This window comes from Pinus tabuliformis, chromosome 4_1, assembly GCF_031772625.1.
Source record: "Pinus tabuliformis cultivar Carrire ecotype Pingquan chromosome 4_1, CPIR1, whole genome shotgun sequence".
Taxonomy (NCBI): Eukaryota; Viridiplantae; Streptophyta; class Pinopsida; order Pinales; family Pinaceae; genus Pinus; species Pinus tabuliformis.
In genome coordinates this window covers 430,677,451-430,704,027 of record NC_142303.1, presented here as the reverse complement: position 1 = coordinate 430,704,027, position 26,577 = coordinate 430,677,451, and the positions used below count along the sequence as shown (strand labels likewise).

The window sequence follows — 26,577 nt, the reverse complement described above, 5'->3', positions numbered from 1 at the left end:
GCATAGTCTAAAAAATCCATCCTTATTTTAGACTAGAATCACTGGAGGAGCATAAGGGCTTCTATTTTTTGTGGTGATACTACATTTTAAGAGGTCTTGGACTATTCTTTCGATTTCAATTTTCTGATGATGTGGATATTTATATGGCTTGATGTTGATGGGGTTTGATCCCGACTTGACTTCAACAATGTGCTTACTCTCTCTTTTAGGAGATTTGACTTCAATAATGTGCTCAACCTCTCTTTCAGGAGGCATCTACAGGGGATTTCTTGGAATCTTTCTTGTGTTTTTTAGTTAACTCCTGAATCTTAGGTGATTCAACACTAACCAATTTTGAAGCCAACATTTTCATTTGATGACATTGCCCCATATAAGTTGTTGCCCTTTTCAAATCAACTTCACCATCTGTTGGGATGATAAAATACGATTTTTGAGGTGGTTAAAAACCATGTAACTTAAATTTTTGTCCTCGTCTAAACTTTATATATTTTTTTTATGGTTGGGAGAGTAAGTGGCTAAGGTTTGTAGCCATTGGACACCTAGGATCACATCCACTCCTCCAAGCGGTACGGTGTAAAATGGAGATGCTAAATTGTAGTCCTAATCAGCAATTTAACCTTATGGCATTTTCTTACTCCTTTGATTCTCCTTCTGTCTACGACTATCACTTTCATATTAGGCATTGGATATGTTAAAATGTTCAGTCTTTTTGCAAGATTTGTATCAACAAAATTGCGAGTACTTCATATATATATTAGAACCATTACATTGTTCTTTCTATATAACCATTTAACTTTAAGGTTTGGGGTTCGGTGATTCCTGTCATGGCTGACAGTGATACCTGCGAAACATTTTTGTTGTTTGTTTATGGGGAAAATAATTGAGAATCCTCAACTTCATCTATGTCTGATTCTTCACTATCTGAATCATGTGTTGCTTCACATTTATATAAGTTCTTGGTATCATTTCCCTTAAAACATGTGTATGGGGTCCCATTTTTCCCCCACTATGTTTACATTTGCCTTCTTTTATTATTTGCACCTCCAGATTAGATTTTTGTCCTACTCTTTGATGTGGTGGAAGGTATTTTCTATTCTCCATGTTAGAAGTTTGGGGAATCCTTTGTCTTGAATATATTCTTTCAACTTTCAACAACGACATTCTTTCAAATTTCTTTACTGCCGCTTTTGCTTTTTGTATCACTTCTTTCATATATGTAATACCATGAAGCTTATGTTCATTCTGGAGATATGGTTTAAGTCCAGTGATGTATGATTGAATAAGCATTTTTCTAATAATTTGGTACTTTGTGTAGCTAGTGTTTCCCATTCTCTAGTATACTCGTCCAAACTTCCCTTTTGTTATAGTCTAGTGAGTTTCGTGAAGACTTCTTCTTCCTCCATATTCTAGATTAGTTTAAAGAAACCGTCTCTGAATTTACTCCAACTAGTCACATATGCTAACTCCTTCCACCACATGTACCAATTATATGCATTGCCTTCAGGTTGCATGGATGCATGCTTGAATTTCTCATCATCGTTGCCAATATTGTAAATCTCAAAATACTTCTCTACATTGTTGAACCATGCGACACAGTGTTTCTCATTACCGTCGAATTTTGACAACTCGAGCTTTTCTCTTCATTGCTATGTGACAATCAATTGATTGTATGAAGGAATTTGGTTTTAAATCATCATATTTTGAAAATGTGGTATGTTGTTTTGTGGATCTGGTATGGTAGATGAATGCAGAGACTCAGGAATGTGACGTGAGCCTAATGAGTTCAACGTGTTCGAAGAGTCTTGTTGTTTGGTGGCGGCATTATTCTTTGATTTAATGATCTGGCTCGACATACTCATCATTTAATTGTGATTCTGGTCAACCAAGTTTTGTAGGTCTACTTGGTCCTTCTAAATGGCTCTATAATATTGTGTGAGTTGATTCTCTAAACTCTCTTGTTTGCCTATAGCTTCGCAAATTCCTTGTCATTCTAATTGAACTCTTCTCAAAATCGTCTAATCTTTTATTAAATTCACTCATAGTCATTGTTCAAGTAACTGTTAGTGAGTTTTGTTCTATTTTGACTTGTTTCCTTAATTATTATTATTATAATTATTATTACTATTATTATTATAAACTATATTAACTAAATATTATTTAAATTAATAAATATTTATAACTACAATTAATAATATATTATAGCTATACTTATTATTTTTATATTAAAACTTATGTAAATAATAACTATTAAAACAGAGGGGTGTTGGTGGACATGGACGGAAGAACGGTGGAAGTGGACAGGAAACAAAAGGGTGGTGATTTGACGGGTCACAGGGGGGTAGCATAGAATACGCGGGAAAAGCAATGGTGACTGTGGAGGGGTGTGATGTTCAAGGTTTTGAAGAGAGAAAAACAATGGGCAGCGACAATGAACTATGTGATGACAAGGGAGGGAAAAGAAGTTATTTAGTGTTTGGAACGGCACGACGGTCGAAGGGATATAATGGCGGTTAAAATGACAGGACACAGTGGTAGTCATGGCAATAATTGCGCAGCAGGATCAACTTGGACATGGGACATGGAACAACCAACTAATTTGGTGGTCAACAAACAAGGAATGGTGACTATACTAACACGAAATCGTACATTAAAAATGCCAATGCGAATTTCGGTACAAATGTTAGTGGTGAGGCCAGATTTGCTAGCTCTAATACCATATGCTACAACAAGATATATATATATATATATATATATAACAACGATGATGACTTTTACAATGAAGGCCCCTAGCTTAAATATAGTCTCTGGTGCCTTTACATGAGGAGTCATGATCTTTAATCCTGCTCCCTCTACATAATTAATATTTATTAAACTTTGTATACATATAGAATCAAAATTCCAAACACATTGGATCCAATATGGGAGTATGGCACGAGGACTCATGATCTTTAATCCTACTCCCTCCACATAATTAATATTTATTACACTTTGTATACATATAGAATCAAAATGCCAAACACATTGGATCCAATATGGGAGTATGGTCTACCATATGAGGGTCACAATATAATAAGGTTGAATTGCAAGTTATGTGGCATGGAAATGTTTGGCAGAATCAACCATTTGAAATACTACCTTACCAAAATACCAAGGAATAAAGTGAGGATTTGGACGACATCCACCCTAGAAATTTGTCCACATTGCAAACTAATCCATTTTTCAAATGCATAAGAAGAGAGATGAAAAGCAAAAAAGCAAGGCTTAGGCCCACAAATAGATCTACAGCGTCTCAGGAGTGAGGGAAATCCGATCCTCGAGCTCATATTGAATAATATTTGTCCCCTCAACATCCTCACCTTCTATTCAATCAATGGTGAAATCGAGGGAGGAGTGGGCTAACAAAATTGTGGAAAAAAATTTCTATTAAGTTGCATACCATCAACATTGCCAAGAACAACCCATTCTACCATTCCATGCTTGAAGTTGTTGCCATTATTGTTCCAGGCTACAAAGAGCCTTCTTATAATGAATTGAGAGGGCATCTCCTTCAAGGGGAAAAGGCTAGTTGCACAAGGAGATTGGCTAAGCTGAAAGAATTATGGGAGATCACAAGCTCCACAATTATGTCAGGCAATTCAACAAATGGGAAGGTCAAGTCCATTGTGAATTTCTTGGTTGACTGTCCCAAGGGGACAATGTTTATCAAATCTATTGATTCATCTACATATGTCAGAGATGCATAGTTATTATGTGAGTTATTGCATAACTTCATCCAAGAGATGGGTCCACACTATGTTGTCCAAGTCATTATGAAAAATGTTGCTAACTATGTTGTCATTGGCAAGTTGCTCATGGAGAGGTATCGAACCTTATATTAGGCTCCTTATGCTGCCCATTGCATCAATTTGATATTAGAGGACATGGGCAAAATTCCTTGAATCAAGGAAATTATTGAATCAGCTAGGATTGTTAAAAAATATATTTAAAATCATACATTTGTTCTAACACTCATGAGACAATTCACAAGGGGGGCGAGGTGTTGGTTCATCTTGCTTGTTACCCACCACTAGTGGGTGACCCCTATAGGAGAATTTTTCTCCTAGATTTGTCTTCAGTCGGCAACCACCAGATAGCTCAATGTGCCACTTGAGCCAGCCATTATGTGCCCTTGCCCATCTGTTATGATTGTGAGTTTGAAGGTGGGCCTTCCAACCCTGAAGGTATGGCTTTCCATTATGCAACTGGGTGTTTTTGCTTGCTTATCTTGGACACATTTGCACATGGATTAGTGGGGGGATTCAACGGAAAGAATGGGATTGTTATGTACTCTTGTTCCCTTGTCCCAACTTGGTGGTTAATCTTGTATCCCAGTCCTGTGGGATCTCCTTTACTGGCTACTAGCTTTAGGAGTGTCACTACTTTTGGAAAACCCGATCTTAGTTGTGGTCCTACTTCTCGGCACCATATACATCACTCCCCTCCACTCACTATAATCCCTTTTTACACTTTTCCCATCATGGTCCACATTTGTCCACTAGGTACACAAGGAGTAAGCCTCCCCCTCCCCTTGTCCACACTTTGGGACAGGCCTAGAGCAATGCCCCGGAGGATGATGTAGCTAAAAAAAAGTTAAAAGCATAATTTGGCCACTTACAACAGCAAATGTACCATAAAATGCAAAATATGGCTAATACATACAAACTTAGCACGTGGGAAAAAAGCCAAACATGAGCTCTGCCCACTATCATTATGGCCATCAACCTAGTTCCTAGGGCCCCATGAGTGCTCCTCACATCATTTAGGAACACATTATTGTCCCAACCCCTGGTGGGCAACGAATTCCAAACCTAAAGGGGATATTCATTGCTTTATCATGTGCATCATACTCTCATTCCCTAAATCCCTGAGCAGTTAAGAAAAAATAAAAATCAATAAAAGATAAAAGGCATATCAAGAAGGGTGGAAAAACAAAGGTCAAGATAACTCATGTACCACAATGACTCCCACTTGCATCTATACACCCATGTGTGGGCTTCCCTTAATATAGCTACCCTTATACCATGGCACGTGGCTTGGAGCCTTCCCTACCGCCACACTTTGTTCCACCATTATTTCATATGACATGTGCCATTTGACAAATGTACCACGGACCTGCCACTCCCTTAGGGGTTGAAACAACCTAATACAGTCATTTATTAACCTCTATTCTTGAGCAAGGAAACACATGTACCTTCTGAAGCCCATTTGGAAGGCATGCCAACTATGAAGTGTCCACCTTTGTGCTTGGTTTGCAAGCTTATTTACTCAAATTGCACTAATGAATTATTGTACTAGAAGGTGAGGAGACGCATTGAATCTTATACAGGATTGTAGGTGGGTCTTCATCTTGGGCTTGGACTCCCTATACGAGATCCAAGCCCTCCAGAGGTTCATGATGGCACTTGTAGAGTGAGCGTTGAGAGACATGGGCCTCCACCACAATAGAGCATTGATTGCCATGCCAAGGGTTTCTTCAACACCTCATATTACTTGCTCGTGCCCTACAGTCATACAGAGATGATGAAGCACTTGGACCACATTGCCTAGTCGGCCACATACTTGTACTTGATACTTAGCACCTAATCCAGAGCCCAAACAAAGTTTTGAACTTTTGTCTCATTCAAAGAGACATGGGAGGGCTTGCATCATCATTCTAGCCCTTATTGATGGAGCATCGACATGTTTGATCCATTTAGAGACCCATGAGACCATTCATTGTGCCCCTCAGCCACTTGGGAGCACCACAGATGTTTTGCTTTGAAACCAAGGGGCCACCCCTTAGGTTATCATTTTGGGAGCCCTCCTCTTCATCGTGGCACATGGAGGACTTATCTTGGCCTTCCAATAGCCCTTTACACCACTACTGTTATCATTTTAGCCTCATTAGGAAGGCTTGTTTTGTACTTATGAGCTATTTGGTTGGCTTGTCACTAATGGGATTGTTATTTTGAACATTAAAATTATTTTAGGGGCTCATTAGGCTAATTAGACTAAATCAAACTCATTATGGCTCATCTAAATAGAAGATGAGCCTCATTTGTATCTCATGATCATTTGGGTTGGGATTTATATTGTAAAAAGAATTTGGACCTGCAATTGATCGACGAAATTGGATGTTGTTGAAGCATTTTGATGTTTGGATTTTCACTATTCTTGTCCTGGAGCTTCTAATTGCAATTATGATACATGGATATACTCGTATTTCTTTGTAAGTGTACTTTTGATGTTATATCTTTGTCTTATTACATGTCTGATGTATGGGATGTCTTATCATGATCTTGTTTATAGAAGTGTTGCATGCATTACTCATCAAGAAATGTGAACGAATGTTCCTAGAGGCTTGTGTTGTCTTGCAAACCTTGAAACTCAATCATCTCTTGCCAAATGAAGTGTAAATTCCTTTGCCATTGGGTAGCTACCTCATTTGGGTTAGTGAAAAGATGCATTGGACTCCTTGATAGAGCGAAGTTCCTTCGTCATAGTTCATCTTGACTCCATTTCTCCCAATTGTCAAGGCACTCGGTCCTAATCTTGGTTGATCAACCTCTAAAAAAATTGTTTTCCTTCCCTAGAAGACCAACTATGGTCTAGTGCAAATTGCGTTATTGCGCTAGGGTTTCCTCTAAGTGTCCTCAAAATTTGAAGCAAATATCGTGGCTAGATTGAGAGAAACCTTGAGCCCTAACTCCAACATCAACTTTACCCCTAGGCTTCTTTGGTTAGTGGCATTCTGAGGTCATTTGCTGTCGAAAACTCATTGGCAGTTAATCACCCTTTGACCTCTCTCATCCTTGCTTGACCTAGGCATCCCATTGAAAGTTATTCCTCTTGTAATTTTACAAACCCTAGGTTTCGCTTGGATCCCCCTAGGTCTCTTTTGTGGTCCCAAATCCTTGTATGATTGTTATCGTACATAACCATGACAGAGGTCTTTCCCATTCCCTGGGAAACCTTTGATTTTAGGAGTATTCCTTGTACTTAGTATTCTTCCTCCTAGGTCTAGGCCTCCACATAAGCCTTTCTTGGAGAGCCATTACCTTGCTTTTGAAGCAACCAAGCCATTATCTGAGTCTCTCCTCTGAATGGGCTTTGGAAATCACACCATACTTGACCAATAACCCCATAATCCTTGTGATTTATCTTATACCAAGACTCCTCCCATCGGCAAAAGCCCATAAAGAGCAGGGGACACTGACTGAGGTGACAGTGGGTCTTTGTCCCATTGTTGTCATTTGGACTAGTAGTTGTCCCTTAAGTACCCCTCCTAAGACCCCTACTAAATTGTGTGGCAATAGTGCTATCACGTGTTTCATGACTAGCTTCATTTCATCTCAATCTCTCCACAATATTATGTTGGAGTTGCAAAGGATGATTCTCTTAGATGAGTGGAATGCTTGTGTCTATAGCCCTAAAGTGGATGGGAAAGAGTCTTAGTCGTATCGCAACCTATGAGACGCAATCAGAGTTTTTGGTTGGGTGTGGAGTTGTGTGCTATCAACAATGTTATTGAAACTGGACTAGAATTAGTGAAACCAGTTGGTCCAATTGTTTTGGGGCCTAAACCTGATTGACCAATGGCACAAAACCAAAAAAGGTTGGTTCAATACCAAACCAACCCTTTTTCACTGAACTGGTTGGTTTTGTATAGTGCAACCAAAGACCCTCCAAATGCAATTTTTTTAAGAAAACTATAATTTATGAACGAGGCAGCCTAAAATCCAAACCTAAAATTGTTAAAATTGGCAACTAGGGCCAAATTCCTCTTTGTGCAGCTCCTATGAAGAAAATAATTGTGGCATTGAATTCAAATCAACCTAAAGATCATCAAATTTGGTCAAAGAAAAATATGTTCTTGAAATTAATCCCACACGTGCTAATTCTCAAGGTCGGCTTGGGGTAAATTATTCAAGTGGAACCTCTCTCCAAATCCTATAAGGAAGTGTCCTCCAACCTTATTTAGCACATCTTATCACACATTTCTCTCTCTGAAATGGCCGTAAAGGAAGGATAGCTCCAGCGAAGAAGGAAGGGACAATTTGACGCCTTGTTTGGGCTACCTAATGGGCTGAGTTCCTTAGGCTAGAGGTCGAGCCTGTTAAAGGCAAATTTGGGCTTATATGAGGATTGTTTTGGGCTCTTTTATCTCCTACCACAGATCCGAGCTATCATGGAGGTTGACCGCAAGCATAAGGAGGGTTTGGGTGTGAGTTTGTGGTGTGAAAACCCTCCCCTTGGTGGGTCGCATCCTCAAGTATCCTACCTCGTGCTAGTCGCAGGCATTATCTTGTTGAACAAAGGGAAGAGAGGATAATCATATACCCAAGTTGACCGCAAACACATATTGATGACAGCAGGTTGTCATGAAGGTTTGTTTGTGGGTTGTATGAAGTGTAGACTTGTACTAGAGAAAGGACAGATTGACTTGAAGAGAGGCCGCAACAAAAGGATGTTTTGGAAATGTTTGTGAGGGTTGTTGCAGTATGTCGCAAGCCCTAACCAGAAGCAGCAAAGGCATGTGCAAAAATTATATGATTTGCAAGCAACCCTAATCAGACAAAGCGTCTTTAGCTGTATGACATCAGGAACAACTTGACTACTCCATAATTTCAATTGTGATTGGACCATCTATTGATCTACTTGAAGAGAGGTCGCAGCAGAAGGATGGTTTGGAAGTGTTTGTGACGGTTGTTGCAGTATGTCACAAGCCCTTACCAAGAGCAGCAAAGGCATGTGCAGAAATGATATGATTTGCAAGCAATCCTAACCAGACCAAGTCTCTTCAGTGGTATGACATCAGGAACAACTTCACTGCTCCATAATTTCAATTGTGATTGGACAACCTATTGATCTAAGGGTTGTGCCTCTGGATGTTCAAATTGGCAAGTCAATCTTGACTTTTTTATTGTACTCTCTCTCTCTCTCTCTCTCTCTCTCTCTCTGTTGAACATTTGTTTCTAATAATAAGAAGAATTGGTCAAGGGTTTTCCCCATCTTGGAGTTTTTCCTTGGCTTATGCGATACTCTTGTGTTCTCTTGTCTTGGCTTGTCTTCAACATTTTCCATTTATGTTCTTTCTTCAATCACTATCAATGTGATAATGATTTATGTGATTGCTAATGAAAATAAAATGATTGAATAATTGGGCTAATATGGAACTTCGAAGTAATTGTCCTAAGCAAAGAACATGTTAAAATTTAACAAAAATTGACTTTCTCTGTTATATTTCAATTTCTTCCTTCTACTTAAACTTTTAACATTACCATTACATGACTTAAGATGTTTAAGAGTGGTTTTTATATGGAGAAAACAGAATTTTAGATCCGAGTCAAAACCCAATGGACTTGAACTAGCATTTAATCAAGACCACCAAGCCCTGTATGTACCTTGGTGTTAGTGTCACCGGTTGTCGAACTCCTCTATCATGACCCTAGTAAAAATGTACCCATCACTCAAACAAAATCCCAATTTGACATGTGAAGCTTTTTCTATGTTATTTTAACGCCCAAAAGATGATATTGATGGTGAGGATACCAATATGGAACTTTCAAGTAACTGTCCTAAGCAAAGAACATGTTAAAATTTAACAAAAATTGACTTTCTCCGTTATATTTCAATTTCTTCCTTCTACTTAAACTTTTAACACTACCATTACTTGATTTAAGATGTTTAAGAGTGGTTTTTATATGGAGAATGCAGAATTTTAGATCCGAGTCAAAACCCAATGGACTAATGGACTTGAACTAGCATTTAATCAAGACCACCAAGCCCTGTATGTACCTTGATGTTAGTGGCACCAATTGTCGAACTCCTATATCATGACCCTAGTAAAATGTACCCATCACTCAAACAAAATCTCAATTTAACATGTGAAGCTTTTTCTATGTTATTTTAATGCCCAGAAGATGATATTGATGGTGAGGATACCAATATGGAACTTTCAAGTAACTGTCCTAACTCCTAAGAAAAGAACATGTTAAATTTAACAAAAATTGACTTTCTCCACTATATTTCAATTTCTTCCTTCTACTTAAACTTTTAACATTACCATTACTTGACTTAAGATGTTTAAAAGTGGTTTTTATATGGAGAAAGCAGAATTTTAGATCCGAGTCAAAACCCAATGGACTTGAACTAGCATTTAATCAAGACCACCAAGCCCTGTATGTACCTTGATGTTAGTGGCACTGATTGTCGAACTCCTCTATCATGACCCTAGTAAAAATGTACCCATCACTCAAACAAAATCTCAATTTGACATGTGAAGCTTTTTCTATGTTATTTTAATGCCCAGAAGATGATATTGATGGTGAGGATACCAATATAGGCAATGACTTTAATGATATGTAGGTATTTGTTGGAGAATATTTTTTTGACACTAGAGGCCATATAGAGCCTCTTTCTTGTTGTGTTTTTGGTTCATAATTTATTGCATTAAGTGCTATTTTAGTTATATGCACTCTTGCTATATTAATGAGAACTTCCGATAACACTGCTCTGAGTGATTGGATGTCCAAGACAGGTTGGATTGGACAAAATTTAAAACTCAGCATGGATAGTCATCCAAGTAGTTTGGGAATTCAGGACCAGTAATTTGGGAGTTCAGGGATTTATAAAATTCTGGAACTCAAGGATTCAAAAATTCAAAAAGTTCTACACTCACAAGGGTGATAAGAAAGCTTGATGGGGTACTTGCAAGATTCCAGCACTGCAGAGGAGAGAATCTGTTTCACAAAGTTTTCTTTGTTGTCAATCAAGTTTTAATAGTTAATATTGTAACGTTAAGAGAACGTGTTGCAGTATAACACTGCAATACAATATTCAATGTAACAAAATAATGTACTATAAATGATCTTTTTATAGTAATAGCTATGATATTAGGAGTTCAAATAATAAATATTATTAAGTCCTAATGTTTGTTATAAGGCAGCTATAGAAGTAAATTATACATGGCATGTAGAAAAGAAAAAGAAATGCCAAAGTATTTGATGACTGCATTCATAACGTTTAACTCCTATATCTCTCGTTTATGTACATTTGATGTCCAAAATCAACAGAATGTATGGAAATATCCTATTCAAACAGAGTGAGACACAAAACTATCATATTCGAGAAAAGTGACCACAACTACGAGTTTCATATTACTAATAGGACATACATACAAAGCTTCTGACACATTTATTTATATGGTTTTTGGAGAAGTGGTACCTAAGAAACTAACTGAGAATAAATATAAGCAGAGCTTATGAAACATTAAATACCAACTAAGATTTCATGCAGATTGGAAGTCATGCCTTTCTCAGAGTTAAAAACTATGTAACAAAAAATCACAAAACATTTTTCTCATTCAATTCTCTGCATAATCAAATCCATCCACCAAAATCTTAACAGACCATAAAATATAGTTGTTCATTCTAGCTACTGACATAAATATACAGTAAACACAAAAAAGGATGTGTGAGTACTCACAAGTCCCTTGAACCATCTATTACTTTCCTGCAAAATAGCAGACAAAGTAATACTGTAAGCAAATTAATCAAACAAGGGAGTTATTTACCAAGCAAACAAAGACAGAATCATGGATCTTACCACTTCTGGCTTCTTTGTAATCTCAATTATCTCACGACCAGATATTTTTTGCTTGTTCTGTTCCATTAGCTGTGGTGTTGTCCGAGTCAATCCCTCTGAAGCCTTAACAGAATTGTCCTCCACTTTGGCCTTCTTGACAAGTTTTTTTTCGGTACCTGAGATTTCTTTCTTGGAATCAATTTTTCTTTTTGAAACATCTTCCAACCCGTCCCTTTTAAGTCCTGTGACCCCATCATCTTCCTCATCAGAGTCAACTGTATATCTTGCCCTCTTGATGGGCTTCTTTTCTTCTCTCAATGAATCACGTCTAATATTTTTTCGCTCACCAGTTCCTACTTCAGGTCGCATAGATTCTTTTGTAACATCTTCCTTGGAATTCATTTTTGATGGCACTTCTGAGTTTTTTTTCCCACCAGTTCCTAATTCTAATCCTGCAGTTTTTTTCGCACCATCTTCTTCAATGCCCACTTTTGAAGGCATTTCTGGTTTTTCTCTTTCATCTGTTTTTAGTACTTCTGTCTCATCCTTTCTAACCTCCTCCTTAGGAGTCTCGTCCTTTTCCATTTCCAATCGTGGAGCATCTGGCACATCATCCCCTTTTGAAGTTTCCATGCCATCCTCTTTTGGAGTCTCTGTAACAACACCCTCTTTAACTGGTAAACTAGACAACATATCTTTAGTTTCTACATCTCTATTATTTAGCTCATCCTTTAAAATCACATTCCCTGTTTTTCCCCTCTCATCTCCATTAGCCATGAATTTGTCTGCCAAAACTTGATTTGCTCCAGGCTGATTGACTGGTGGACCGGCCTTATTAACCCAAGCATGCTTGTTGAAAATGAAATCACCTGCAAAAAGTATTTTAGTGAGTATTCACTAAATAGTAAAATACCCATGCCCATCACGTATAACAAGTAAAACATTCAAGAATGGAATCTTAAAATTCAGCTAGCAGTTTCTTAACATCAAAACATGCAAACCTTCCATATCGCCAAAGTCTTCTGATACAGTATAGTTGCCTACATCAAAGTACCGATAAAAAAGGTAATCTGCATCATTCAAGTCTTCTTCTGTGGGTTGTGGATTCCGTGCATCTTTGGATGTGCAAAGGACTTTGCACTTCCCAATAATGACCTCCTATAAAAAGTAAACAATTTCAATGGTTAAGCTAATCAGCCCTGACAGATATCAGATGTTCATCCCAAAATGAATGCCACAACATCACATACACAAATTATGATTTAATCATCAATATACGTCCCATCCACTCATTAAACAAACTACACCCAAGAATGTCTAACTGTCCAAAGGACAAGAAAATTCATGGTGAGTAACTTTGATGAGGCATCCTCAAAATTGTTGCATACAAAGGTCATAATTAGATTTAGGCGTACATTATAGTCGAAATTGTCATGTAAGAACATCATAATAAATGACTTAGGTATAGAGTCCTTGTAATAAAATAAGGTAACATAACTTAGTAAATAATAAACTATTAGATGAGTAAGTATTCCAGAGATTCGTAACAAACTTCTTGCCATCCTACTATGTATTGAGACAATGGACCATTCAATAATAATAAAAAGCTCTTTGTTATTTTCTGGTGTGTATTTCCCTGTCCACATTTTATGTGCCTAATCAGATATGGTATCTGAGCCACAAGGAGGAGAAACGGGTGGAGAGCCTAGGGACCACAACTGAATCAGATATGGTATCTGAGCCACAATGAGGTGAAATGAGTGGAGAGCCTAGGGACCACAACTGATCAGAAACGGACTGAGTAACTGCAAACACACAAGCAACACAAAAGAATATACAAGTCAAACAAGTGAGATTAGAAAATATACAGGTTACATTAATGAAATAGAAGGAAAACACAAGCAAACTAAACAATATGATCAAGCCCTCTGCACAATCCAGCCCCTAAGAATGACTCGCTGGCACCCTCCGAAAATCTTCCCAGCCTCTACAACTAAATCGACCCTCTGTCTAGCCAAATCGAACTCTGCCTCTGAAGCTTTTGTGCAATCTCACTGAGGAAACTCAACCCTCCTGTAGCTAACTCTCTAAATCTGGAAAAACTTTCCTCCAGACTCACTGCCCCTCACTCTCAATGCTTCCTTCTTTGACTTTCCAACAACTGTTGCTGTTCTTTGGAAATCAAACTGCCCAAGGAAATCGAACTCCACAAGTGTGTTCTCCATCTACCCATCAACTTCTTCTTTTAATGCTCTGCTTGACCTCCAACAGCAAAGATTAAAACTTAATCAAGGGCCCAGTTTATCCATGTGAGTTTCTAGATGATTCACACCTTATCTCAATTAATACTGATTAATTAGCCACTTTTCCTAAGTTTATACTTGGAAAATAATTAAAAATGGGCTAATAATCTAATTGAGACACTTCTAGGTGGAATTTCCAAAAATGATTTTTGGGTTATGGAGAGCTCCTGTGTTTTAGCCTCTCCACAAAGTTTCGAGGCTAGAACACCTTTGATGCTACAGAAACTAACAAATGTCCTCTAATCTCATAGTATAGGAGGCACCTAAAATTGAGGTGTTTCTGGTTTTCGCTCTCGTAGGTGCCACAGTTGGTAGACCCTATCCAATTGTGGTATATGGTGGTCTATCTCAATCTAGAGTCTATGATAACCAGCTTAGATTGTTCCAACAAAGTTCTTGAGCGAGTGCATCCAATATCTGCATGTGTAAGGTAGGCAAACTATGATGCTACAGCTCCAAAAAGTGCTCTAGGTAGAAGATCATCTTCGAGCCCAGGCTCATCAAAGGTGAGGTCCAAGTAACATGAATGTAGAATCTGTAAATATTGGACTAATTCAGTGTTTGTTGAGTCAACAAAAGATGCCTCGAGACATCAAGGGAGAAAATGAATGGGAGGAGGTGTTATAGGGAGATATTTAGCGATTAGAGAAGACGAGATGCATCGAATAACCAATCTCAAGCACATCTTGAGGGGGGCTTCGAGGCGTGATCCTCCAAGGAACAAAGAGCAAGGTAGGGGTACCTCTCTCTCTTGTTGCCGGTGTCTCTAAAAGATATGACTCTAAAAATGAAAAAAAAAAAAAAACCTTGAGGCAAAATGGGTGGACATCAAACTCTTCCTGAATAATGGGTTGTGGAACGATCCACTTATAGCAAATGACGCAATTGAGAGGCAATGTCTATACTCTCTCCAAGTTGACCCAATCTGTCTACAACAAGCTCAACCCCCAGAGATTGAAACCATAAAGAACTATGGGCCTAAAAATTTCATCCACAAGTTTAGACAATATGTCCTAGAAGTCACTCTGGAAATGTTGTCTTTCAATAATGACCAAGGAACCATATCCTTTATTGAGTCAAGGCGGGAGATGCGCTACACTTCACAACACTCCCTCTTAGCAAGAAAGGGATTTTCAACCACCCCTATCCTGCACCTATGGAATTTGAACTTTTCTCTCAACAAAGCCTTTGTCACGATGTCAGCGTCTTGTTCCTCTGTCGAAATGTATTGTAGAATCATTATCCTCCTCTGCACACAATTTCGTAAATTATGATACCGAATATCTATATACTTGAATCGATCATGAAAACCCGGATTCTCATAAAGCTTAATGTAACTCTTATTATCACAAGGTAATGTAACTCTTATTATCACAATAGATCACAGTAGGATCCATGTCCTGACCAAACAGCGCCACAAGTATCTTACTCATTCAAATCACCTCACATGCTGCTTGACTTGGAGCCATGTATTCAGCTTTTGTAGAGTTGAGCGCCACAAACCTCCGCTTCCTGTTGTACAAGGAAATTGTTGCAGACCCAACACCGAAAATTCCACCTGATTTACTCTTTCAGTCGGATGGACTCCCTGCCCAATCTACATCTATGAAGCCACACATCTTCATTCCCTTTGTCTGTTTGTACGATCATCCATACTGGGTAGTGCCTTTGAGGTATCGTAAAACATGCTTTGTTGCCTTGCAATACAATTTGGTCGACCTAACCATAGCTTGGCTCAGCTAGTTAACTACATAGCACATATTTGGTCGTGTGTTCACAATATACATCAGTGAACCCACTAGCTACCAATTAATGGTAGCATCAACCTCTTCCCCTGAAATGGAATTCTCATTCCTCCAGTCGGTCACTAGAGGTGTCTTTATGGGCTTACAACTCTCCATGTGAAATCTCTGCAGTGTCTTGGTGGCATACTTGCCTTGAAACACAAAAAATTCCCCATCACCTTGCCATACTTCTAGCACGAGGAAGCAATGCATGGGACCCATGTCTTTCATCTCAAATTTCCTTGCAAGGTCCTCCTTGCAAGAGTTGATCAGTTGCTCATAACCTGTCAATATTAAATCATCAACATATCAAACAATGAAAAGCAATTTACCTTCTACCAAAATACGATAGAGGTTTGCATCCGCTTCACTTTTGGTGAAGCCCAATCCAGTGAGGTAATTGTCGACCCGAGTGTACCAAGCTTGGGGTGTCTGTTTGAGACCGTACAATGCTCACGTGAGTCTGCACACATTAGACTCCTGATCAAATGTCTCAAAACCTGTTGGTTGCTTGATGTACACTTCATCCTCAATAACACCATTGAGAAATGTTGTTTTCTACATCCATCTAGTGGATCTTCCACCTCATCTGCGCAGCCAGTGCAAAAATTGATCTAATGGATGAATACCTTGCTACGGGAAAAAAGGTTTCCTCATAAACAATTCCCTCAACTTTAGAGAATCCTTTGGCCACAAATATGGCCTTGTACTTCTCTATGCTTATGTTTGTTGCATGCTTAACCTTGAAGATCCATCTCAAACCCACAATTGATTTATCTTGTCGGTCTTGGGACCACTTCCCAAACACTATTCTTCTTGACGAATTCATATCCTTTCACCATTGCATCAACCCAAACTAGTTCCTCAACTGCTTCCTCAAAAGAGGATGGCTCGGTCTCTACAAGCTCAGTCATTAGAACCATGTAGCCGGTGTATCTCTCAAGTGACCTCCTTTTCCTGCGCAAATTTGAAGGAGGTCCCACATTCTCCCTCACATCCTGCACCAATCTATCAGCTTCCTGGGTTATTTTTCTACCTTCTCTGGATGGTTCTGCTTGAGTGGACGTCTCCACTCTACCTCCTCTCTAATCCTCCATTTGTGGTTGCACCACAATTTCTTGAGGCTCCTCCTTTGGAACTAAAAGCTCCTCTTCTGGTTGGATCTGAAGCTTCCTCTCAAGAGAACATCTCATTGCTTTCTCCTCATCAAACTTTAAATCCAATCGCACAACTGTCATTCTATGGGAAGGCAAGGACACACATTAATTGTGTGGAGTTTAGGAGTAACCCACAAAAACTCCCTACTCTATTGTTGGCTTAAGTTTCTTCTCAAATCTTTGGATACATGGCAATAAACAAATGCTCCAAAAATGTTGAAGTGAGACACATCTGGCTTTCTCCTCGAGAAAGCCTCCTCCAGTGTAATCATAACAAGAATCCGATGAGGACTCTAGTTTTGCAAGTAAATTGTTGTCTTACATGCATCTGCCTACAAATGCAGTGGCAGGCCATGGTCATGTCGCATATCTCTCACAGCTCCTACAAGGCTCTGTTCTTCCTCTCAGCTACCCCATTCTGTTGTGGGTTGTGGGGTGTTGTGAGCTCTCTTCGAATGCCTTATTTCGCACCGAAATCATTTAAGTCATTCAAAACACTCACCTCCATTGTCACTCCTGAGAGCCTTCACCTTCTTATTGGTCTCTTTCTCAACTAGTGCCTTGAATTCTATAAACTTTGAGAATGTCCCATCCTTCTTCCGCATCAAGAAGATCTAGCACTTCCATGAGAAATCATCAATAAAAATAACATAGTACTTATGTCTGGCAGTGGAGGATGTCAAGAATTGTCTACAAACATCAAAGTGGACTCTCTTCAAGACTACATGTGTTTTGCTATCTCGATCATGGAATGTGGATTTCACTTACTTCCCGAAGGTACAACCCTTGCAGACATCCTACTGCTCAAGTGATCCTTCAGGGAGGCCAGTGGTTATTTGTTGCATAGTTTTTAAGGCACCATGATGCAAATGGCCCAATTTCTTGTGTTAGAGCTCATTGACATCGTGATTCTGCAATTTCTTTGCCTTACTGCTTAAAGCAGCACAATCTTCCACGTCAAGTTTGTACAGGTTTTTCACACAAACAGTGATCTGCTTCACATGTCTAGTAGCTATATGCCTCAAAACAGCTTTACCTTTACTGAAAATTACATCATAGACGCGGTCTTCCAATATTGCTACAGAGATGAGGTTCTTCTTTACGCCTAGAACAAACATGACATCTTTGAGGCGAAGAGGGGATCCCTACTACCTCTTAAAGGATACTGTACCAATCCAATAGCGTTGTACCTTCCGTCATCCCAAGCTCAATATGCATCTGGAGATCTTTCTCCTCTAGGTCATTGAAAAACTCTCTACACCTTGTCATATGGAATGATGCACCTGAGTCCAAGTACCAACACTCCCCATCACAGTGTTGGCCATGCATGCCATAAGGTTGAAGTCTAGCTCGAATTGTGAAGCCAATGTTTCACCCGTTGCTCCTCCTAAGTTATTTTTGCTAGACTTTTTGTGTGGACACTTTGTGGCATATAGTGCCCGAATTCATGACAATTGAAGCATTTTATTTTGGACAAGTCCTTCTTCTTGCCCCCTTTGTTGGATTCTGGTTTGGTTTGAGATCTCTTCCCTTTGCCCTTCTTGCCCTTTCCAACCAATGCAAAATTATCTTCATCCTCTCCCTTGGATGAACTTCCATCTCTGGTATCTCGCCTAATCTCTTCTTGTACCCAATCGGACCATTATCGTTCCCAATTCTGTAGTTTCTCCCTTCCATTCACCGAGTCCTAGTAGTTATGCCAGTTTTTGAGAAGGTCGAGAATAGCTAGGCTCACCAGGTCATCTTCTACAACATTCACACCAACCCCTCCAAGCTCATCCCAAACTTGTGTAAACCTAGTGAGATACTGCAAAATAGTATCATTCTTTTACATCTTGATGTTTCGAAGTTCGTCTTTGAGGGTCAGTTTTCTATGGTCACTGTTATTCTCGAATAGCTCTGTCAGTGCCTTCCACATTACGAACGCAGTTTCTTTGCTATGGAGATTTGAGACAATGTGATCTCGCACTCCCTCCAAGATTATTCTCCTCGCCTTGGCTACATCTTTCTTCAATTGGGCTACGTTCTGAGCATCAGTTGATCCTTGTTTTGGAATGCTTGTCTTGACATATTCCAGCAATCCATTATCATTAAGCACTACCTCCATGTGATCCATCCAGGAAATAAAATTCGAGCTACCTTCCAAGGCATACTCTAATCTCAATCCGTTGAAGGTCATTCGCCCAACCCTAAAGAAATCCTACTACACTGAAGCTACAAATTCGAACCTCTTGAGGAACAACTTTGAAATTCTTGATCTAATGTGAATCCTGGTCTGATACCATGTAGAAATATCGTGATGGAATTGCAACTACTCAAGAAATTTAATCTAAATCAAGAGACACAATTCTACTCTACTGCTCTGCAAAAATTAATTCACAATTTAGAAGAACATTAGCAAACATGCATCAATCACATACACAAGCACACAAATTTATCTAGGGGAAACCAACTTGTAAAAACCCCTTAGTCTGCTCACATTAATCAGATGAATAGAGAATGTATTATGATTGCTTGCTTGCTCTGAGCTCAACTTGCAAGTGAATAACCTTTATCTATCAATGAAAAGCTCTGACCTAGACTTTATCAATTCCTGCCTCCACTTGAGCTCTTATTTCCTTGCGCAAATCCTAAGGGATTAGGCCCCTATGTTTTTGGAATTTTCCTCCAATCGATTGCACAATTCCTAAGGTTGGATCTCTGATTTCATATAACACCTGTACACTCAAGACTAGTCTACAACTAATGTTACACTACCTTGGAATCTCCACCACAGCTGGGGAACTCAAATTCTCTAAATGCACTAGCTATTTTTTATTGATTAATCAATTAGCTAGATGATCAATGAGTTAGACTGATGTCTGCCTGCACAACAATTAGAACTAGTTTCACTGAATACAACTAGAAATAACTGAACTGGATTGCTACAAATTAGCAATCACACATGCATAACTAAACTCCAAGCCCTCTAACTCGAATTTACTGAGCTAACTAAGTGACAAGAGCCATGTCACCTCAGTGAATTACCTCAAAGTTGATTGTTGATGTCGAAATTCAAATTTTCTCAATTTGACAAAGGCAAAGTGAAATTGAGACTTTCTTGATACACTTCTCAACATAAAATGAGCCCTAGTGAATTGCACCCCTAGGTAGGGGTAAGTTGTTGTGATATCAATCTCGGCATCTTGATAGTATAAATGTAAGTCTGTAAGAAATTTTTTGATAACTGAAGACCAAAACCTTTGTTTTACCCAAGTTGATCGTCAATTGCTCAATTGTCAAAGGTCACAAAAGGCAGACAATGCATCGATCTATCATTGCAAACCCTCAGGGGTGGAAACCAACAAGGCCATGTCATAGGGAAAAAGGAGAAGCGAAATTGAACCCTGACGTAGAAGATATCCTCCCCCCTATGGTACTTTGGATGAAATTGGAGAAGTCATTTGCCATTCTGAGTCATTCCAAAACTAACTCATATAGTCTCACAATGGCTTCCGAGAGGGTCTCAAATATGTGAGTGTCACAGAGCCTTTGAAACAATGCCTCCCTCAAAACTATGTCAAATGCTTTCCTGGACTCTACAAAGAAACCGTAGACTTTCAAAAATCTATGATAGGCTAAGTCACCTGACACGGGGATTCGGGACACGTAGGATTCGAGATTCGTGGTGTCGGATTCGGACACGCTAACCCCCCGAAACAGGACACGTTAGGACACGTTATATATTATTTTATTAAATATATATATATATATATATATATATATATATATATATAGAATTAGATATTATCATATTTCTTACACAAATTTCAATTAATGATACAAATTTATTGATTTCAAACATAGATCTTCATCTATAGCTATTAGCATGCATAGTACATACAAAATTCAAATAAATGTCAGTGGTATTGGTCACATAAATGATAAATCTATTAAAAATTTAAATCATGATTCATAATTCATAACTGAAAGACAACTTACAACTACAAGATAGTAAGATAAACACACTGACAATTGTAGTTTTCTCATTAAGTCATCAAATCAAAATGTGTTACATAGGTAGTGTTGGTGCAATGCCAATGGCAAATAGAAATAGAAAATATAAAACAACTATAGGTATGCAAGCCTCAAGGCATCAATCAGCATCAGAATCAGCATCATTGTCCCCATCATCATGGTCCCCACTGGTCTCCTCTGCATCCTCCTCCTCCCCTGTATCCATAGTCGCCTCTGCATTTGCTGGTATGGAGGTTGACCCCTCTAAGTCATCAAATCTAACCGGCTCTAGCACTGGATCATTGAGATCCATGTTGGCCAATGCCAACTCAACAGTGGTGTCCAGACCCATATCATCAGGAACAGTGTTACTTGGGAGCGGGAGCGAAAGCGGGGAGCGGGAGCGAAAACGGGAACGGGAGCGACATATTCAAAAGCTCTTCGTTTGGTGCTCTTGATTAAATACGAGTTCCATACCCTAATACATGACAAAATTCAATGGAAACATTGCAATCCCTCAATCCTAAAATCCTAAAAAACTGATAAGTCTGCTGGATTTTGAATGAAATCTAAAATTCTACTTTCTCCATATGAAATCCAATGAAGCCGGAACCACTCTCAAACCTCCTGAGTCATTTCATGGTAATGTTAAAAATTTAACTAAAAGGATGAAAATGAAGATTAAGGAGAATGTCACTTTTACTTTAAGAATTTAACATTACCATGAATAGCATATCAATACTAGGGCCTAGACTTGATCATGAAGCTGCCAAAATGCTCTACTCCTTGCTGCAACAGCACAAATCACTTGCCAAATGAAAATATTAATGAGCAAACACGCCCTTTTCTTTCCCGCATTGAGCTTAGCAAGTCCTGGAAACAAGACACGTATCCCAAAATCGCGACACGCTTTTGAAAATCGTGACACGACCTCGGAGACGACGTGTCATATGATTTGGACACGAATCCGGACCGAATCGTGTCGGATTCGCTGGATTCGGGATTCGTAGGGGGTTTAGGACGAATCCGGTGACTTAAATGACAGGGCAAGTTATTGTTTACATATGAGGCTTTGACTAAGGCATCCATACATTAGACATCGAGCTGTTATAGGAGATAAAGAACGTTGTTACAACAGATACAAAAGTGCGCCACAGTAGCCAAATGCCCTAGAACATGCCTTTTCTAAGACGCATTTCTAGTAACGAATGTTAATAGGCATGCAGACCTAGTGGTACAGAGTTGCAGAAATAAAGTGTTTTGTAGGCTAAGCCAAAATACACAGACTGGGCCAATGTATAGTTGAATTTCAGGAAGAGCCAACATAGGGCCAAGTGAATCAAAGAACATACGATATCAACAAAAATCTGGGCAAATGTGTGCAAAGCCCAAGCCAACTTGGCCCAGAAGAAAAAGGGGCAACTAAAGCCAACCTAACCAACCAACCGATGTAAATGGTGTATCAGGGATGACATGCAAGTCTGCATCTACATTTAATATTCTTTTTCTCAAGACAATGACTTATGGATTTAAATCTTAGTTTTATAACTTGAGGTATTGAACAAAGCCACAGTTGATGTTATTTGAATTTGCACAGTAAGCCTAACATATATCTTGTTACAAAATTTATTAAGAATTTAGAACAGAAACTATGCTTTATGTTTTCGTTAGGTGAAGAATAAAGACTTCAAGAAAAGGTTAGTGTGCAAGTTCTTTTGAGAGGTAAGAGCAAGGTTGCTTGGAAGCAAGAGGGGAAGCGGAAACTAGAGCAACAATTTTCAGAAGCCTCTCGTCCGGGTCAGTAGCGAATTGGGAGCGAATTAAATATATATATATATACACAAAAGCATGTAACATGATGAATTAGTTATAAAAAGCATAAAAATATGGATTAAACCATATAACATCAATCATCTAGTAGTTATAATCTTCATGAACCACATGTCCACAAATTACAAGTTCTCATTTACATAGCATGTAAGGATGCATATAACAAAAATAGTAGAGTGCAATCCATCTTTGAATCGAAAATACATCAACAAACAAGCTCTAGATGACCTCTAGCATCCAAAAAAATCATGCTACAACAAATACCTACATATCATCAAAATCATTGCCTATCATGGGATCTGTCATTAATATCACCCTCTAAGCATTAACATAAGATAGAAAAAAAAGTAGCATGTCAAGTCAAAATTTTGTTACGTGATGGGTACATTTTTAGTAGGATCATGATAGAGGAGTTCGACAACCAATGTCACTAGCATCAAGGTACATAGAGGGCTTGGTGCTCTTCATTAAATATGAGATTGATACCCTAGTACATGACAAAATCCAAAGGAAACATTGCATCCCCCACCCCCAATCATGAAAAACCAATAAGTCTGTTGGATTTTCAATAAGATCTAAAATTCTACTTTCTCCATATGAAATCCAATGAGGTCGGAACCACTCTCAAACATCTTGAGTTAAAAACTTAAGTAAAAATTTAAGTAAAAGGATAAAGAAAGATAAAGGATAATGTTAAATGAAAGATAAAAGAAAATGTCACATTTATTTTAAGAATTTAACATTACCATGAATTACATACCAATATTAGGGCCATATGCTTGAATATTAGGCTGCCCCACTCAAAAAATTTTGTTTCTTTGAAAAAAATTTGTGTTGTGAACATCTTTGCGAGAGAAAAAAAATTGCGAAGAAAAGCTAGGGAATGAAATTTTTTACAAGAGCGCACTTCCGAAAATCACTCCCAAACAGGAGCAATTCAAGAGCATGGCCCTGAGCACTTCCATCTTAAGCGCATTTCGAGTGCGGGAGCGGGGGGGGCACTCCTCCGCACCAATGGGTGAAGTTGTGAACGTGTGCCATGTAACTGGTTTTGAGAAAAAGTTGCTTTCAATTAGTTGCATTTTGAAGCATAACCCACACTAAGATATTATTTCAGCAATAATAGATGATTTGTGGTTGACAAAAAAAGCTAAAAAAAAAAAAAGCAATTGCAATGGCTCTTGAAATTGGCTAGCTTGGAAGGTATTTTCGAGTGGAGAAAACCCACAAAAAAAAAGAGCTTATGGGCGAGGAACCCAAAGTTTAGGGTTTTGACCCAAAGGAGTTGGCTTGGAACCCAAGAAAATGAACTTCATATTCTAATTAATTGTTGAGTGGTGAAGTGAGGTTTCTTGAAGGACATAGAGGGCTCCCAATACACTTAAAGGAAAGGTATATATTGAAAGCTAAAGGAGGCTAATGGCACAACTAAGAAGGAATTCATTTGTGAGCAAGGCAACCCTAGAAGAGTTGCAGCAAGCTAGAGAGAGGTTGAGTTCTGAGGAGGTTGAGGAGGCTACAAGATACATAGCCAAAGCAAGGGGGAGGTTGAAGTCTAGAGAGGAGAGGCCGCAACCAAGGAACACTATATGAGATTTCTGTGGAGCCTATTTGGAAGGGTGGAGTGCCATAAAGGAGGTCATGTTAAATTGTAGGAGAGGCAGCCAAGAACTAGTACATGAGAACCAAGCCCTAGATTGAGGCCTACTTTAGCAAAACAGAGGCCGAGGTCCAACAACGCTAGCTATGACCTAGAAGGAGCAGTCCGCTTGGGAGATCATATAGGCCAAGACTGAAACAAGCCTATAAACGGTTCGTCGCAACGTGGTTAGGGTTGGCTACAAGGTAAACAAAGAAGTCTCAGGTTGAACAATAGTAGTTAAGGGTTGTTGTAAGGCTAAAGGAAGGTTGATAAGGCCAATGACAGCTAGGACAAATAGATCGTGAGTCTTAGAAGTATATAGGTAGGTTGTTGAAAGCTGGTCAAAGATAGATCACGAGGCCAAGGGTCAAAGTTGGGCTAAAGGATCAATTCGTTGGTGGACGTAGTGATGTCCAGGCTGGTATAGTAGGCCAAAAAATGACCCGCTGTTGTTGCGCATGATTGAAGGGTTCATTGAGCTAAAGCACGGAGACCATGGACTAAAGGAGTATGCCCAGGTAAGTAATTTGTTGATTGATGATTTATGGTGGGCTAGTTAAGCCCTAGTAGTACTACAGTTGTGTGATTTGATAATTGTAGTTGCATTTGTATGTGGGCAGATGAGAGCCTAAAGGAATTGGCCTCACCCCTAAGTTATTGTCGAAGTAAAGACTTGTATATCTTGTATTATAGCATTGTACTGGGGTTTGTAAAGGGCCATGTTCCCTAGTAAGGGAGCCTTATGGTTTTCTTATTGAAGGACTAATAAGATACATGTTTTGGGCCATAAATATTGTGTATTGTTATTGATCTCATTCTTGTTATATTCCACTGTGCAAAAATGCTTAATGTTAAGCATCTCTAGTGTGTTTATGTTCTTAGCTAAGACATAAACGCATGGTGTTAATTTTTCATCAATTGTTCTATGCTACAACTATTACTTTAACAATATCCAATAGCATCTAATTTAACAATTTCCACTTCTTCAATTTAACCAATGACAATAGGACAAAAGTAGATAGAACAATTATTCTATTGCACAATGAAAGACAACAAAGAGACAAGAGACACAATATTTGGTCAATGACCAAGGAAAAACCCCACTAGGGAGGGAAACCTTGCAATTCTTCTTCTATTAGATTGTCTTCAAATGTTTAGCAGAGAGAGTACATCATCCAAAAGTCAAAGTCAAACATTGACTAGCCAATATCCAATGTCCATATCCAATATCCAAATATGCCAAGAATCTATCCAAAATAGAGACAAGAGAGAGAGAGAGAGAGCCAACAAAAGTCCATTGTAATTCTGTTCAAGTCAATAGCATTCAACAACAGTGCAGTCAACCCTAACAAGTCAAGTCAACAGCAATCAAATCATGGACAAATCTGCTCCAATTTAATTCTGTCAAAGCCCAATAAATGTGGCCTCTTTTGATGATCAAGGATCAATCAAAATAGCTCCAAAAACTTTGGTCAAACTTGGTCAGAGGAGACAGAAAATGTACAGCTCTATTCTGCAATCAAACTTGTACTCAACAACAGCGAAATTCCTCACAATGCATGGTCTTAGTGCCCAAAAATGTGGCCTAATGGGGCAGGCCTTCTCCAAGAAGATTAAAGTCAAAAGGCTCCTTTTGACCTTGGTCAACACTGATCAAGCTTCAACTACAAAAAAGTCAACACAGGTCTAAGGCGGTCTCTTCTGCAATCAAACCTATATTCAACAACAATCAAAGTCCTCAAGATGCATCGGTCTTAGTGTTGATTTGGGGTAGCATCAAATGTGCTCTAGCCATGAAAATTGGTGGAGAGGCTAAAGCACATGAGATCTCCAAGAGACCCAGAAAGAGTTTGGGCAGATTCTAACTAGTTTGGGAGATATTAAAATAATTAATATTTTTAATGGAGTTCCTAAGTCTAAACATAGGAAAAATAAAATATTAATGGGTATTAATATAAAACTAGGTTAGAATGTTCCAAAAGTCATGGATCAAGCCAAATCTAATCTTAGTCGTTGATTAGAGATTTAATCTCGGCCGTTGATGGACCAATGAGAAAAGTATAAGAGAAGGCTTGAGGGTCAGTTGGAGAACAAACCAGAGTGATCAGTGATTCTATTCTCTAAAGCGGGGTTTGCTAAGAGAGATAGAATCAGTGATCTGCAGTGAGGGGCAGTGAATACATCGCAGAGAGGCAGAGTTGGTACCGGAGAGGTTGACGCATAAGTAGTTGGGGGCTACGCAGAGGTAACCAAGAGCTACG

At 38.8% G+C, this 26,577-nt stretch overlaps 1 protein-coding gene across 18 annotated transcripts in view; it reads right to left on the bottom strand.

The window, feature by feature from the left end:
* Positions 1 to 26,577, bottom strand: part of LOC149176135 (protein ANTI-SILENCING 1-like) — a 132,506-nt gene that overhangs the window by 63,885 nt on the left and 42,044 nt on the right. For all 18 annotated transcript variants that reach the window (XR_016258055.1, XR_016258056.1, XR_016258057.1 and 15 more), the window contains 3 exons: positions 12,606 to 12,762; positions 11,626 to 12,473; positions 11,506 to 11,532 (listed from right to left, as the gene is read on the bottom strand). Coding sequence is in view for 7 of the 18 variants with exons in the window: in XM_089419896.1 (XP_089276022.1) it covers positions 11,506 to 11,532; positions 11,626 to 12,473; positions 12,606 to 12,762 (1,032 nt within the window). In the remaining 11 variants the exon portion in view is untranslated. The remainder of the gene's footprint in view (positions 1 to 11,505; positions 11,533 to 11,625; positions 12,474 to 12,605; positions 12,763 to 26,577) is intronic.